This window comes from Eretmochelys imbricata, chromosome 1, assembly GCF_965152235.1.
Source record: "Eretmochelys imbricata isolate rEreImb1 chromosome 1, rEreImb1.hap1, whole genome shotgun sequence".
In the NCBI taxonomy this organism is placed as follows: Eukaryota; Metazoa; Chordata; order Testudines; family Cheloniidae; genus Eretmochelys; species Eretmochelys imbricata.
Genome location: NC_135572.1, coordinates 242,403,581 through 242,420,077, shown reverse-complemented (window position 1 = coordinate 242,420,077; position 16,497 = coordinate 242,403,581). Strand labels below are relative to the sequence as shown.

Here is a 16,497-nt window from a genome sequence, read left to right as displayed (position 1 = left end):
CTGACACCTCTGGGACATTCTGGAGACCAGTGATGGACCCAAACTGGGCCCTGGTAGCTACCTTGTCTGGGTAGCCCGTGAGGACAGGCAGATGATTACACCCAGGCCCTGACCTCTCACAGCGCCCACTGGGCTGGGACGCTGGGCACCAGTGGCGGCTGGGGGAGGAGGGTGAAATACCTTGGCGTTATGGGGACGCTGCTTCTTTGGGGAGGTGATGTCCCGCGGCTCTGGCGACTGCTCCCCCTAGCGGCGAGCGGGGGAACGCGGCGGGGCCGGGCGCTGATGCAATCGGAACCCCCAAGCAGCAGCAGCAGCAGCAGCCGCGAGCAGCCGCGGCCGGGAGAGTATCAGTTCCTTCCAGCCTCCGCTGCAACGTGTCCCAAAGCAGGCAGGCGCTGCATGAGGGAGAGACTGACAGCCTGTAGGCGCTTCATCCTCATCGGTGACCGAAGGGAGCGGGGCCGTGGAGAAAGCTCTTCCTGCCTTCATCTGGCAATTAATGCTCTGGCCCCAGCATGATGAAGGTAATTGGAGTCAGTGTGCTGCAGAATTTCTCTCTGGGTGCCCGTCCACCGAGGGATGCACAGTGGCAAGAAAACAGCATTTCTCTAGTTTGTTGTTGCTCGGATTTGGCTTTGGTGCTTCGCAAGGGAGGCTCTGTCCTCGCGAGTTGATTGTTTCTGATTCAGAGGCAGGATGTGCGTGACTCTCTCGTCTCCTTTTTAAATTGTTGAATGGCATATGGGGGGGGGGGGGAGAGAGAAGAGAGAGAAAGCCTTTCCATCTAATCTTGCATGGGAGAATTGTTTGTTACCGGCGCGGCTTTATTTCTAACAATGGGTCTCGTAAGGGGTTAAAAAAACAGAAGGGAAAAAAAAATCAGAGAAGGGTATAGTCTGCTGACAGGCAACATGGATTTGAAGTGTCCGGGAGTTTATTATAGCTCTTAGCTGTGCAGTCATGCTAGACCTGAATCAGGGTAACAGGCAGCAGAGTGTAGCGTGGTTTGGTGTAAATGGAAAATGTAACCTTTTCACGTGTTAAAGTTAATGTGAGATGTTGGGCTTTTGGAAACCAGCCTTTTATAGTCGCAGTTGGGTCTCTACATCCTTTAAGTTATACAGTCTTTTTTTATGCTGCCCCCTGAGATGTGGGGAGAGACGTCTTGTTCTTCCAAAAGGGCTTCGTGCTGTTGCTGCTTTTTCTTCTCAGCTGGTAACTTTACACTGCACGAAACAGCTGCACCATGCGAAGGTCTGGGGTCTTGAAGAAGGTTCTGTACAAAGCTGGCTTTGAACTGACATATTGTTTGTCCTGAATTTGCACTTGGGCTTGTGCATAGTTGCTCCACTTAAATGATTCTGCTAGATGAGATGAGAGCTTATTCCACCCAGGGGCGGAAGGGGAAACATCAGTGGGCTGCACTCATGCTGCTCTCCCCTGCTGATTGTTGTGTTGCCCTTTTCTCACCCTTGGATCTTGTCTACATTGAACATTTTCTGAAATTCCCTCGCTGTTGCCTTAGCAATGGTGCAGCTGCACAGATGCTGTCAATAATGGGAACACTAGTAAATCAGTGTTTTATCACCACCCCACCACACCTGTGCTCCATCTACATGAGCATTCCCACAACTGCTAGCATCAATGCAGCTGAGACAGGGCTAGACCAGTGATGGGAGAAGTTCTGAAAATGCTCCTAGTAGCCCACTTAGTGGCTTCTCCGGTTCCGCATGCTGTGGGCTAGGGATGTAGGCACTCTGGGGAGCAGGTTACAATCTTGCATTGCCACTATTCTGGCTGTACCAGCTGCATGACTGACCAGAGCAGTGGACTTCAATCTGCAGGACTGTTATCCTTACAGCAATACTAACCATGCACAAACAAAAAAGAAGGAAGTAAAATTTGATCCATAGCACTGATCATGACAACAGTGAGCTTGACAATGAAATTACACTATTTCTAAGAAGAAAAGGAGTACTTGTGGCACCTTAGAGACTAACCAATTTATTTGAGCATGAGCAATAAATAAATTGGTTAGTCTCTAAGGTGCCACAAGTACTCCTTTTCTTTTTGCGAATACAGACTAACACGGCTGTTACTCTGAAAACTATTTCTAAGCAAAAGGATCACTCTGCTGGACAGAACAAATGGGAATGATATAATGGTACTCTGATCTAGGAGACAGGAGATCTGGGTTGTACATTCTGCCACTGGCCTACTGTGTAACTTTGGAGAAGTCACTTCACTTCTCTGTGCCTTTGTTTTCCCTTTTGCCCTTCATTTGTTTTATCTGTTTAGACTGTAAACTCTTGAGGACAGGGACTGTCACTGTGTGTTTGTACAGTCATAGCGCTCATCACAATGGGATCCCAATCACAGTTTGGGCCTCTAGGCATAACTGTAGTAAAAATAAAACTATGAAGGTATCTATCAGTAATGAGATCATTACACTTCCCTGTCCCTTGAAGTTTCCCCTCTTCACTATTTCCTGCTTTAAATCCCTGCTACTCCAATAAAGACACATTCTCCCTCAACCCTCTTCTAATTCCCTTCCTGTCTCTGAGCCCTCTTTACAGAAATATTATGTGTCAGAACTGAATTTACCTCTGGTTTCTCTAGTTCTGCCTTGTCCCCCTGTGGCAACTGATTTCAGCTGACAGGCCTAGCGCTTACATCATCTTGTGAGGATGTGGGCGGTCTGATTTCCCTGGCACTGAGGCTGACTGCCCAGATCAGTGTTACAGAGTCATAGGAGAAACAGAAGGAACAAAAAAGAGGTTAGCTTGCACACAGCTTACATTTTTCAAAACCAGCCATGGGCCATATTCATCCGTGGTATAACTCCATGGAATTATTCCCCTGGAGTTGCACCAAGGATGAATTTCTCCTTAGGAATACAGTGATCAGTAAATATTCAGGGGTCAGGATTGTCAGGAGAGGAGACACATCACATTTTATTAATGACATGAGCACTCAACCTAGACAGTCTATTCAGGCCTTTTGAAATAATGCATCCACGCTAGGCGGGCTAAAGATTCAGCATATGCATTAGCATAGTTGCTCCCATACAAATAAAATGACAATGTTAGTATCTGTAAATAACTGTGGCTACATAAATAAAAACACCATTGTCATTAGTAGGCATCAAAACCAGGATTTTTAGCAAAAAAATTATGAGGTCTCTTTGCTGTGAGAAAACAGGGGACTTTATTCTTGCTAGCCCCAACCAGCAGGGATGATATGATCATATTCACTATACCAAATGAGTTATGTCTTCCACCTTGTTAGAAAAGCTAGTCAAAGGCTTTGAGACCCAGAGAAGTTCAAGTCCTGTCCAGGGTACTAGTCTGTAACAAAGTGTAGCTAGTGACTGAGAGCTTTGGTGTCTGTAATGTGGAGATTGAACACCTGGCCTCAGCACTGAAAGCATAAACTTCCGTGACAGCTTGAGCACATGTTGAGGGAGTATATGTCCATAACTTGTCATACAGTCACCCATTCTGGTAACTTGATAACTTTACCTTACAACTACAGGGATGCGTGGCCCCACTTTCCTTGGAAATGGTTCCATTGCCTCATAGTTTATACTTTAAGGAACCAGATTATTACCTCATAAAACAGAGCACCTGTCATCATAAACTTTTATTATACAAGAGGTGAGATTAACTCTGGTCCACTAGGAGTCTAGCAAATATTACCATATGTTACTGACTATGAAAATCCAGTTGTTTGCTTTTCTAAAGGTCCAGCGATTCCTTCTCTTCTGCAAACCATAAGAGCCAAATAAAATAACATGAAGTTCCAATTACAACTGTTGTTAAAAGTAATCAAAAGCTTTAACCCATCTGTCTTCCATGACACGCCCATCTTGGTACATGGGTTGTTATTGTTTTACGGACCAGAGTTATTCATTTACTTACCTTCCCTTTTGAAGTTCACCATTCATGCCCAAGTTACATTTTTAGGACATATATATAAAATGGAGTAAAAGAACTATATATATGAATACTTAACTATGTGCATAGCTAATACTAGTACAATTTACCGACCTGAATGTTTCGTGAATTTAACAACAATGATCATGCTGATTGTAAGACTAGAATATTGATTTTGTTGATGCTTCTTGGTGCCAGAAGTGGTCAGAAGGGAAAGAGGAGGAGGCGGCAACGAGCCGGGACAGACATAGAGAAGCTTGCAGGATCAGCAGCAGACTCTACTATGCCTCCTCAAGGTCACTAAGTCCATGAGAGTTTAGCAGTGCAGGACCAGTCCCTTTGTTTTCTCCTGTTTAGACCCAGAAAACCCAGTCTTCAGGGTGTCTCTTACCGCCCCAAACAGTGCATTTACCCATTCTGCGAACCAGAATCTTAATGGTTTCACATTATCTAATTTTGGTGAGTTGCTCTTAATACTATTTCATTTAAGTTCCTTGTAGCAGCCATGATTACTATACTCATTCTGCAGCTGGGAAGGTGGGCAGCCTTCCAGAGTGCAGCCCTGCTCCACAATCAGCTAGCGGAGTGCAATAGAACATGGTGTGCTATTCATCCTGGAGCCTGAAAACAAGACTCCCAGATGATGAGCTAGAGGTCCAAGGTTTCTTTTTCTGAGCCTGTGTCTTGCACACAATAGTACAGATTGGTGTTTGCTTGGGCAGAGGTTCTCTTGTGTTCAAACTGCTGATGGTCTTGCTCATTGTTGTCCTTAAGATGAGCACAAAAGACAGTGACTTCTGTGTGGAAGGTGCTGATGGACTGCACAAGTTGGAGAACTGCTGTACAAAGCCATAAGTAATACTTCCATCCTGAGGAACTTGAAGAGCTTTGCAAACGTTAGTAGTTAAATCAATCCTGTAATGTAGGTAGGTGGTTTCCTGAGAAAGCTACCTAAAGGTACTGAATAAATATGACATCTTCTGAGACATGAAGTCTTCGTGAGAATTCTAAAGAGAATTCTAGTCATTTTGTTGACACCCAATTGCTTTTTATGAGCTGAATCATATAATTAACTCCTTAAATCCCATAGCGAGACTCATCAGTATTCCAAAGCTATGCCAGGGGACAGTGCCTTCTCCACTCATTCCCAGAGCCTCTGCCAGACAAGCAGCAATGAGAAGGGATTTAAACGCTGCATTTCCTGCCTCCCCCTGGCATGGGGCAGCCGAGCTACTGCCTCCTCCTCTGATCTGGCAGCCGTAGAGTCTGCTCTCTCCCAGCTGGGTATCTTCTCCTCATCCCATTCTGACCACCACTGGCACCAAGGAACATCACACACCCATCCACCCCACTGGAGAATTCTCCGAGGTATTTGGAAAAGGAGGAGGGAAACAAAAAACTCACAGAGGATGTGAGGGCCAGAATGTCATGGGGGAGATGAAGGTCTATGGGATCAAAAAAAGCAAACAATTTAAAGAATGGGCTTGAGGGTAATACTGAAAATGTGATAATACCATTATATAAAACAGTGGTTCAGCTTCTCTGGGGATACTGTGTGTTCTGTGATGGCCACCCTATCTGAAAAAGGGTCTAGTAGAAATTAAGGGGATTCTGAGATTGGCAATGAGAGTGATTAGAGGCATGCAAATACTTTCATGTGAAGAGAGATTGAAAGGATGGTGATTGTTTGCCTCACAGAAGAGGGGAAAGAGAGGGGACCTGACCAAGGCATACAGAAGAATTTAACAAGGTTCAAAGAGGGATGTGTCTAACAAGATTGTCCAGAGATGTTATAGGAAATTCTAAAAAAATAAAATTAAAAAAATTGGAAGGGCTCCAGGTCCTCAATCTTCAGGGTTTAAGCCTGTGCTGTAAGCAACGTCAGAGTCTGAGCTAGGAAACACTCATTCTTGGACATGCTGCTTATTTCTATGGGTTAATCCCATTGACCGGGAGAAGTTTTCAGAGGCACAAAAGATGGCTGGGTGCTTTTAAAGTCTATAGGAGCTGGGTACCTTTGTGTCTTTGAAAATCTCCTTCCTTTGATGGCAGCATCTGCAGGGTCATGGCCTTAGCACATGCTTGCTTGTGCACAGAGATAGTATGGCTTGTCAAGGTGTGATCCTTGGTAAAGCTGGCTCTGTCTCATTCTAGATGTGTGAAGAATAGGAAATCAAGTCGGATTTAAGCTTTCAAAGTGTTGTTTTACCAGCTCCATTGCTATGTGAGTTAATTTCCCTCCCCATCCCTTTTGCGGCTGCCCATCACCATAGTATCTGAGCACCTTCCATGTAAAATCAATAGTGACATCCCTAGTAATCTGTGGTTTTGCTTCTCTGAATGATTTGCCAGTCAAGAAAATTTTATAATTATAAGGAACAAAATAAGAAATGACAATACTCTTCATTTGTAAAGTGCTTTGTAAACTAATTCTTTAATTTATCTCCTGCCGTCTGTGTGAGGTAGGTGGTATTATCCCCATTTTCCCAGTAGGAAAATGGGCAGAGAGGATCCTGCACCAGTCCAGTCAGTGGGAGTTTTGTTATTGACTTTAATGAGTGTAGGATCCAGTAATAGGGAAAATTTTCAAAGGTACCTAAAGCTATGGCTACACTACAGCACGGAAGCAGCACAGTTGCAGCTATGCCACTGGAGTGCTGTAGTATAGACACTACCTATAGTGACAGAAGGGATTTTTCTTTTTTCTGTCTCAGTAGGAAATCTACCCCCTCAAGAGACTGTAGCAATTTCAGCAGAAGAATTCTTCCATCAACTTAGCAGTGTCTATACTGGGCCTTACGTCAGCTTAACTACATCTCTTAGGAGTGTGAATTTTTCATATCCCTGAGTGATGTAGCTATGTTGATCTGTTTTAGGTGTAGGCCAGGCCTAAGTGACTTAGGCTCCTAAATCCCATTTGTAACAGTGATAAAGTTCCTTGAAAGTCAAAGGGATGCTGCTGAAATTCTTCCGCTGCTGTAGCAAGCGTCTAGACATAGTGTATAGCATAGTACAGCATTTTTCAAATGCTACCACTGTGGCCGCATGCAGCCACCAGGGGCTTTTCTTGCGCCCACAGCCACCTGGGCTGTGACTTCTGGGAGTGGAGAGGGAGGAACCAAAGTAGCGGCCCCTCCCCTTCCCTGGTGCAGTTGGATGCACTGCCTTGGTGATGGTTGCTGGGGCCGCCAGCAGGGGTTGAGCCCTGCCCACCTCTGGAGACACCTGGGGCACAATGCAAGAGGAGCAGGCAGCTGGTTTGTTCCCCACCTTCCCAGGGGCGGTGGGACTCAGGCTTTGGGGTTTAGCCCAGGGGTGGCAGGACAGCAGGCTCTGGCCATGGGACTTCGCGCTCCGTCACTGGGCCCTGTCCTCTCTGGCTTTGGGTTCTGACCACGGGGCTTCAGGCTCCAGCACTCCACTGCCTCCTTCGGCCCCTTTCACGCTCATCGCCCCTGGCCCTCACTGCCTCCCCCGACCCTCCATCCAGGGCTTAATTTATCCCCAGACTTGCCAGGGCAGAGTAAGTCTGCTGTAAAAAGTGATATTTGTATGTTTGTTAATATCACTTTTCACAACAGACTTACTAGCTAGCAATAAATAAATTACAATGATTTGGACATGTATATGTGCATATTAATTAGCTTTGGAAAACCAAATAAAGTGTTTTAGGAAAAAGTGTGAGAGTGGCCACCAGCAAGAGTTGGTGGCTGCACTCCTGAGGCCACCAGAAATTTTGTCCTGAGAACTCCTGGTACATGTGTAGTGTAGTCGTAGCCTTAAGCTCTTAACAGCCAGATTTATGAAGATCTTTAGGTGTCCAAATATGCAGGCACTTTTGTAAATTCTACTGGGAATCTCTTTCTATAATACCTTTGTAAATGTGGCCCCAAGTGCCTAATCACTTTCGAAAATGGGAGTTTGGTTCCTAAATCACTTAGGTGTTTTTTGAAAACTTTACCCTAGATGGCTTGTCCAAGATCACAGAGGGAGTCAATCTTAGAGCCAGGACTAGAAGTCATCAGCTCCTAAGTCCTGGCTCCCAGTCTTGTTCCTTTGTAACTCCTACAAATATATATAAAAAGCATTTATCCTTATTGTGGTATTTGTGGTATGCCTTGTACTTTGAATGGGAAATCCCACATGTATCATGATGAATATGGGTATGTCTACACTACGGAATAAGGTCGAATTTATAGAAGTCGGTTTTTTAGAAATCGGTTTTATATATTCAAGTGTGTGTGTCCCCACAGAAAATGCTCTAAGTGCATTAAGTGCATTAACTCGGCGGAGTGCTTCCACAGTACCGAGGCTAGAGTCGACTTCCGGAGCGTTGCACTGTGGATAGCTATCCCACAGTTCCCGCAGTCTCCGCTGCCCATTGGAATTCTGGGTTGAGATCCCAATGCCTGATGGGGCTAAAACATTGTCGCGGGTAGTTCTGGGTACATATCGTCAGGCCCCCCTTCCCTCCCTCCCTCCGTGAAAGCAAGGGCAGACAATCGTTTTGCGCCTTTTTTCCTGAGTTACCTGTGCAGACGCCAAACCACGGCAAGCATGGAGCCCGCTCAGGTAACCGTCACCGTATGTTTCCTGGGTGCTGGCAGACGCGGTACGGCATTGCTACACAGTAGCAGCAACCCATTGCCTTCTGGCAGCAGACGGTGCAGTACGACTGGTAGCCGTTCTCGTCGTGTCTGAGGTGCTCCTGGCCACGTCGGCTGGGAGCGCCTGGGCAGACATGGGCGAAGGGACTAAATTTGGAGTGACTTGACCAGGTCATTCTCTTTAGTCCTGCAGTCAGTCCTATTGAACCGTCTTATGGTGAGCAGGCAGGCGATACGGATTGCTAGCAGTCGTACTGTACCATCTTCTGCCGAGCAGCCATGAGATGTGGATGGCATGCAGTCCTTCTGCACCGTCTGCTGCCAGCCAAAGATGTAAAAGATAGATGGAGTGGATCAAAACAAGAAATAGACCAGATTTGTTTTGTACTCATTTGCTTCCCCCTCTCCCCTGTCTAGGGGACTCATTCCTCTAGGTCACACTGCAGTCACTCACAGAGAAGGTGCGGCGAGGTAAATCTAGCCATGTATCAATCAGAGGCCAGGCTAACCTTCTTGTTCCAATAAGAACAATAACTTAGGTGCACCATTTCTTATTGGAACCCTCCGTGAAGTCCTGCCTGAAATACTCCTTGATGTAAAGACACCCCCTTTGTTGATTTTAGCTCCCTGAAGCCAACCCTGTAAGCCGTGTCATCAGTCGCCCCTCCCTCCGTCAGAGCAACGGCAGACAATCGTTCCGCGCCTTTTTTCTGTGCGGACGCCATACCAAGGCAAGCATGGAGGCCGCTCAGCTCACTTTGGCAATTAGGAGCACATTAAACACCACACGCATTATCCAGCAGTATATGCAGCACCAGAACCTGGCAAAGCGATACCGGGCGAGGAGGCGACGTCAGCGTGGTCACATGAGTGATCAGGACATGGACACAGATTTCTTTGAAAGCATGGGCCCTGCCAATGCATGCATCGTGGTGCTAATGGGGCAGGTTCATGCTGTGGAATGCCGATTCTGGGCTCGGGAAACAAGCACAGACTGGTGGGACCGCATAGTGTTGCAGGTCTGGGACGATTCCCAGTGGCTGCGAAACTTTCGCATGCATAAAGGCACTTTCATGGAACTTTGTGACTTGCTTTCCCCTGCCCTGAGGTGCATGAATACCAAGATGAGAGCAGCCCTCACAGTTGAGAAGCGAGTGGCGATAGCCCTGTAGAAGCTTGCAACGCCAGACAGCTATCGGTCAGTTGGGAATCAATTTGGAGTGGGCAAATCTACTGTTGGGGCTGCTGTGATGCAAGTAGCCCACGCAATCAAAGATCAGCTGATATCAAGGGTAGTGACCCTGGGAAATGTGCAGGTCATAGTAGATGGCTTTGCTGCAATGGGATTCCCTAACTGTGGTGGGACCATAGACGGAACCCATATCCCTATCTTGGCACCGGAGCACAAAGGCAGTGAGTACATAAACCGCAAGGGGTACTTTTCAATAGTGCTGCAAGCTCTGGCGGATCACAAGGGACATTTCACCAACATCAACGTGGGATGGCCGGGAAAGGGACATGACGGTCGCATCTTCAGGAACTCTGGTCTGTTTCAAAAGCTGCAGGAAGGGACTTTATTCCCAGACCAGAAAATAACTGTTGGGGATGTTGAAATGCCTATATGTATCCTTGGGGACCCAGCCTACCCCTTAATGCCATGGCTCATGAAGCCGTACACAGGCAGCCTGGACAGTAGTCAGGAGCTGTTCAACTACAGGCTGAGCAAGTGCAGAATGGTGGTAGAATGTGCATTTGGACGTTTAAAGGCGCGCTGGCGCAGTTTACTGACTCGCTTAGACCTCAGCGAAACCAATATTCCCACTGTTATTACTGCTTGCTGCGTGCTCCACAATATCTGTGAGAGTAAGGGGGAGACGTTTATGGCGGGGTGGGAGGTTGAGGCAAATCGCCTGGCTGCTGGTTACGCGCAGCCAGACACCAGGGCGGTTAGAAGAGCACAGGAGGGCGCGGTATGCATCAGAGAAGCTTTGAAAACCAGTTTCATGACTGGCCAGGCTACGGTGTGAAAGTTCTGTTTGTTTCTCCTTGATGAAACCCCCCGCCCCTTGGTTCATTCTACTTCCCTGTAAGCTAACCACCCTCCCCTCCTCCCTTCAATCACCCCTTGCAGAGGCAATAAAGTCACTGTTGCTTCACATTCATGCATTCTTTATTCATTCATCACACGAATAGGAGGATGACTACCAAGGTAGCCCAGGAGGGGTGGTGGAGGAGGGAAGGAAAATGCCACACAGCACTTTAAAAGTTTACAACTTTAAAATTTATTGAATGACAGCCTTCTTTTTTTTGGGCAATCCTCTGTGGCAGAGTGGCTGGTTGGCCGGTGGCCCCCCCACCGCGTTCTTGGGCATCTGGGTGTGGAGGCTATGGAAGTTGGGGAGGAGGGTGGTTGGTTACAGAGGGGCTGCAGTGGCAGTCTGTGCTCCAGCTGCCTTTGCTGCAGCTCAACCATACACTGGATTGGTCCTCCAGCAGCCTCAGCATTGAATCCTGCCTCCTCTCATCACGCTGCCTCCACATTTGAGCTTCAGCCCTGTCTTCAGCCCGCCACTTACTCTCTTCAGCCCGCCACCTCTCCTCCCGGTCATTTTGTGCTTTCCTGCACCCTGACATTATTTGCCTCCACGCATTCGTCTGTGCTCTGTCAGTGTGGGAGGACAGCATGAGCTCGGAGAACATGTCATCGCGAGTGCGTTTTTTTTTCTTTCTAAGCTTCACTAGCCTCTGGGAAGGAGAAGATCCTGTGATCATTGAAACACATGCAGCTGGTGGAGAAAAAAAAAGGGACAGCGGTATTTAAAAAGACACATTTTATAAAACAGTGGCTACACTCTTTCAGGGTAAACCTTGCTGTTAACATTACATACATAGCACATGTGCTTTCGTTACAAGGTCGCATTTTGCCTCCCCCCACCGCGTGGCTACCCCCTCAACCCTCCCCCCTCCCTGTGGCTAACAGCGGGGAACATTTCTGTTTAGCCCAGGCAAACAGCCCAGCAGCAATGGGCTCCTCTGAGTGTCCCCTGAAGAAAAGCACTCTATTTTACCAGGTGACCATGAATTATATCTCACTCTCCTGAGGATAACACAGAGAGATAAAGAACGGATGTTGTTTGAATGCCAGCAAACATACACTGCAATGCTTTGTTGTACAATGATTCCCGAGTACATGTTACTGGCCTGGAGTGGTAAAGTGTCCTACCATGAAGGACGCAATAAGGCTGCCCTCCCCAGAAACCTTTTGCAAAGGCTTTGGGAGTACATCCAGGAGAGCCACGAATGCCAGGGCAAAGTAATCCTTTCACATGCTTGCTTTTAAACCGTGTATAGTATTTTAAAAGGTACACTCACCGGAGGTCCCTTCTCTGCCTGCTGGGTCCAGGAGGCAGCCTTGGGTGGGTTCGGGGGGTACCGGCTCCAGGTCCAGGGTGAGAAACAGTTCCTGGCTTTTGGGAAAACCGGTTTCTCTGCTTGCTTGCTGTGAGCTATCTACAACCTCATCATCATCATCATCATCATCTTCTTCGTCCCCAAAACCTGCTTCCGTATTGCCTCCATCTCCATTGAAGGAGTCAAACAACACGGCTGGGGTAGTGGTGGCTGAACCCCCTAAAATGGCATGCAGCTCATCATAGAAGCGGCATGTTTGGGGCTCTGACCTGGAGCGGCCATTCGCCTCTCTGGTTTTCTGGTAGGCTTGCCTCAGCTCCTTCAGTTTCACGCGGCACGGTTACGGCCTCTGTCCTTCATGCCCTGGGAGATTTTGACAAAGGTTTTGGCATTTCGAAAACTGGAACGGAGTTCTGATAGCACGGATTCCTCTCCCCATACAGCAATCAGATCCCGTACCTCCCGTTCGGTCCATGCTGGAGCTCTTTTGCGATTCTGGGACTCCATCATGGTCACCTGCAGCTTGCCACGCTGGCCAAACAGGAAATGAGATTCAAAAGTTTGCGGTTCTTTTCCTGTCTACCTGGCCAGTGCATCTGAGTTGAGAGTGCTGTCAGAGCGGTCATAATGGAGCACTCTGAGATAGCTCCCGGAGGCCAATATCGTCGAATTGTGTCCACAGTACCCCAAATTTGAGCCGGCAAGGCCGATTTAAGCGCTAATCCACTTGTCAGGGGTGGAGTAAGGAAATCGATTTTAAGAGCCCTTTAAGTCGAAATAAAGGGCTTCATCGTGTGGATGGGTGCAGGTTTATTGATTTAATGCTGCTAAATTCAACCTAAAGTCCTAGGGTAGACCAGGGCTTAGATTACTGTGGGTAGATAAACCAATTGCATATTTGTAGGTGCACGGGATCTAGAGTTACAGTTGTGGAGAGAATCTTTACTTTGACACTGGCTTCAACATGTTTAACCATGCTTGGTAACCAAAACGGGAATTCAGGAGACAGAAGAAAGAAGGTTTCTGATGCTGGGGGGGCTCTTTCTGTAAGTAATAGGGGAGTCTGCTGGGCTGTTTGTCTCTTTTGGGTGCAGTGAGAAGGCATAAGCAAGTGAATAGCCTACTCTGTGCTAAGTAACACACACACACACTGTATACAGTCCAAACTTGCCCTCTTCCTGGAGCTTGCCTTTATTAACTTAAACAAGGAAACAAACAGCGTAAGCACTGTCCACAAGCATGGCTTGAGTCCCTGGCGTTTTCCCTGTAGTATGTCTCTGTCCTCAATACCCTTTGCCTCAGAATAGGGGCTTCAACTCCTCTTATCCTTCAAGGTAGGAGCTAACTGGACACAATTTAAAGCTACCCTTGTATACACCATGAGATGCACCAAGAGGATGCATCAGGCTTCATCAAACTCAGGCTTCATCAAAACTGAGGAAATTCTCCCTCTAAATTCAAACCAACTACACCAGTTTTAAAACATCCTGGGGCAGCAGTGTAGACAAGTTTTGAGCAGCAAGCACCTGTACGCTGTTGTGCAGGAAGAGAACATGCATAGAGCATGGCTTTGTGCAGATGAGATACGACCACTGCACAGCCCTCAACTTCCCATTTGTGGTGAAACCACACTAGTTCTTCTGCCTGGGAAGCCTCCACAGCCACAGAAGAGAAGGCTAGATGTGCTCTAGTGTGAGAGAAGATGGTCTTGTGATTAAGATGTTCAGTTAGAACTCGAAGGGGTATGGTGTCTATTCCTGTCTCTAGTGTGAAGACTCTTAGGCAAACCCCCCCCGCCACCAACTCTAAGCTTCCATTCCCCATCTGTGAATGGGCCTAATAATATTTTCCCTACCTCACAGGTGTTGTAAGGATAAACCTGTAATCACTCCGGAGACCTTTAGCTACTACAGTGATAAGTGCCTTTGAAAAGCCTATAAAAATATGGACACAGTTCCTCTTCACCTTGAACAAAGGTGGCAAAATAACTACAAGCATCACAGAGACCATTCTGCCCTCCAGAGTCAAGATAAAGCACGCAATTCTAGCCACCACTTAGCCAGAAGCTGCTGTCTGTCTTGGTTTGTTCTGCTTTGTAACCACCCTTTCACAGCTCAGGTCAACCTCTGGGTCTCTTGATCCATCTTTTGCTCTAGCGGTGCCATTCACACTGACTCTTCAGACAGGTGGCCAGATGTTCATCCAAAAGCCACATGTAGCTGTCAAGGATTCTGCATCCAGACAAAGCATCCATACCAACCCACTACCTTTGAAAATAACCACTGCCTTGAACACACACAAAATGTAACAGCCTAACCCTGTAAATATCCTTCTGATGGTTGGCTGGGTCCAGCTGCAGTAACTAACCCATTCAGATCCTATGACAGATTATTGTTGGTATAACTTATCCGCTTCATTTTATGACCATCTCTTCCTAACAGTATAATAAACTTCTTGGAATTAGGGTATAGGCAACTGCGCTGGCAGATCTACTCAATCCAGAAACTCAGGCTCCTTGTGTCTCCATGCACCAGTGGCATTTACAGCTCAATAATAAATTAAGTTGTCTGTACAAGTTGCTAAGGCTGAATACAGCTTCAGACCAGTGTATGTCTGCCTCTTACCAGCCTGCAGTCACATGCACAGTCACAGAACATTTTGATTCTTAGCATTGTTGTTGGTGTCTGGCAGAGCCAGCAAGTTATTATTTGACTAGCTCCAGTGGGCGTGTAAGCTTGGCTTGCGGGACAAAAAGGAGTCCTCCTTGTCTCCCAGAAGAATTCCAGAGCATTTGTTTTTTGTGCACATGTACGGTCTGATTCACTATTGCCCTGTACCACAGGCCAAAGTGGGCCTAAAAGTTACTATTCTGATTTGGAAGTATTGCATTCACTTTGCATGGTTATAACTGGCTACACAAGGTGCAGGGCAACAGTAAATCAGGTCATTAGGGTTTGATTGTATGTTCCTTCCATGGCCAGAACTCCCACTGATATTTGTAGGAATTGGATGCTCAAGAAATCAGGGTGGATTGTTTTAAATCAAAGCAATTTAAATTGCTGGGTTTTTTTAAATCATGATTTAAATCAGCAAGCAGGAAACTTTGATTTAACTCATTTTAATTGTGTTTTGCATTTGTACTTTTCAGATATTTTTCCCAAAAAAAGGTTGATTCTCATTGGTTGCTAACCATTAAAACATGTTGACTGGCAACTAAATATAGCCTTTACACTAAATTTGGTGCTGGTTTTGCTAACCTGGAGGATACACAATAGCTATACATATTCATTTGTGCAATTATATAGCTTAACTTACATTTATTCAGATTCTTAATTTTTACATTCTTTATTATGTTAAAAGATAGCGAATAACATTTCTTAATTACTAGATAATCGTTATTTTTTTACTCATGATTTGTATCACATTGCATTTGGATAGAAATTGGAATTCAATTACAAATGCACAAAAACAATCATTTTCAAAGTTTTATTTGTTAAATAAAAGTACCTTAAGTGTGCTAATGAATACAAAAGGGGGAAGAAAAAAAAAGTCAGTTTACCACAATATGTTTTGCACTGAAAATGAACAGATTTATTAAACAAAGGAAGTATTATCTGTAGAGAATGAATTTGACTGATTTTTCCTCTGGTCACCACTTCCTTCTGGATTTTAGAAGTAGTAGATCTCATGCTCTCACACCTCATTTTTATTTCCTATATTGGAAGAGGAAAACAAGTTTTCCTAACTCCCAACTGGTTTCTAAACTTTGAATGAACTGGTCATTGAACTGAACTAGTTGAATAAACTGAAAAGAAGAAAAGTGTCTCTTCACTTACAGAAGAGACTACTGCTGTCGAAAGCTGGCTCAGCACTTCAGCAGCCTCTGGTTCCAGGTGCCTAGCCAGTGACTTCTACCACTTCAGTGGTTTGACTTTCTTTAAAACTTGGCAGCAAATATGTACTTCATATTATTTTCTGTATTTCATTTAAATGATTTTAATAAGTTTAGGCCTTAACATAAGTTTCAGTTTCGAATTTAATTTTAAATAGAGTTATATAAAAACCACCATGTATTTAATTTAAATTTAAAAAATCCAATTTTTTATTTAAAATAAAATAATCCAATTGTATCCACTCTGCAAGAAATAAAAGATCAGGTCCTTAAATGTAATTTTTTCCTCATATTTGCTCTCTTTAAGCAGTTCTCATTTTGGAATGTATTTTTAATGAAATAAATACTACTGGGAATTGTATGATTATGGGAGACTAATTTCTCAGATATAGTTTGGAGGAAAAGTGTTGCTAATAATAGTACGGCCCTGATTTTCCTGAATGTGATAGCTGACAGATTTCTTCACCAAGTTGCCATTTTAGATTTGGTATTGGTGAGTAGTGAGGACCTTGTAGAAGAACTGGTTGTAGAGGACAAGCTGGGTTTAAGTGATAATGAGCTAATTCAGTTTAAATAGAAGAATAAACAAAAAAGTCTGCAGCTAGGGACCTTGATTTCAAAAGGGCCAACTTAAAAAAAATTAAGGGAA

General features: G+C 45.5%; 1 protein-coding gene across 1 annotated transcript in view; it reads left to right on the top strand.

Moving 5' to 3' along the window:
* The first annotated feature begins 392 nt into the window (after window positions 1–392).
* The window catches only part of BCAT1 (branched chain amino acid transaminase 1), a 103,074-nt gene continuing 86,969 nt past the window's right edge, over window positions 393–16,497 (top strand). Inside the window, exon 1 of the mRNA XM_077807476.1 lies at window positions 393–527. Within this exon, the coding sequence (XP_077663602.1) occupies window positions 519–527 (9 nt within the window). The 5' untranslated portion in view covers window positions 393–518. The remainder of the gene's footprint in view (window positions 528–16,497) is intronic.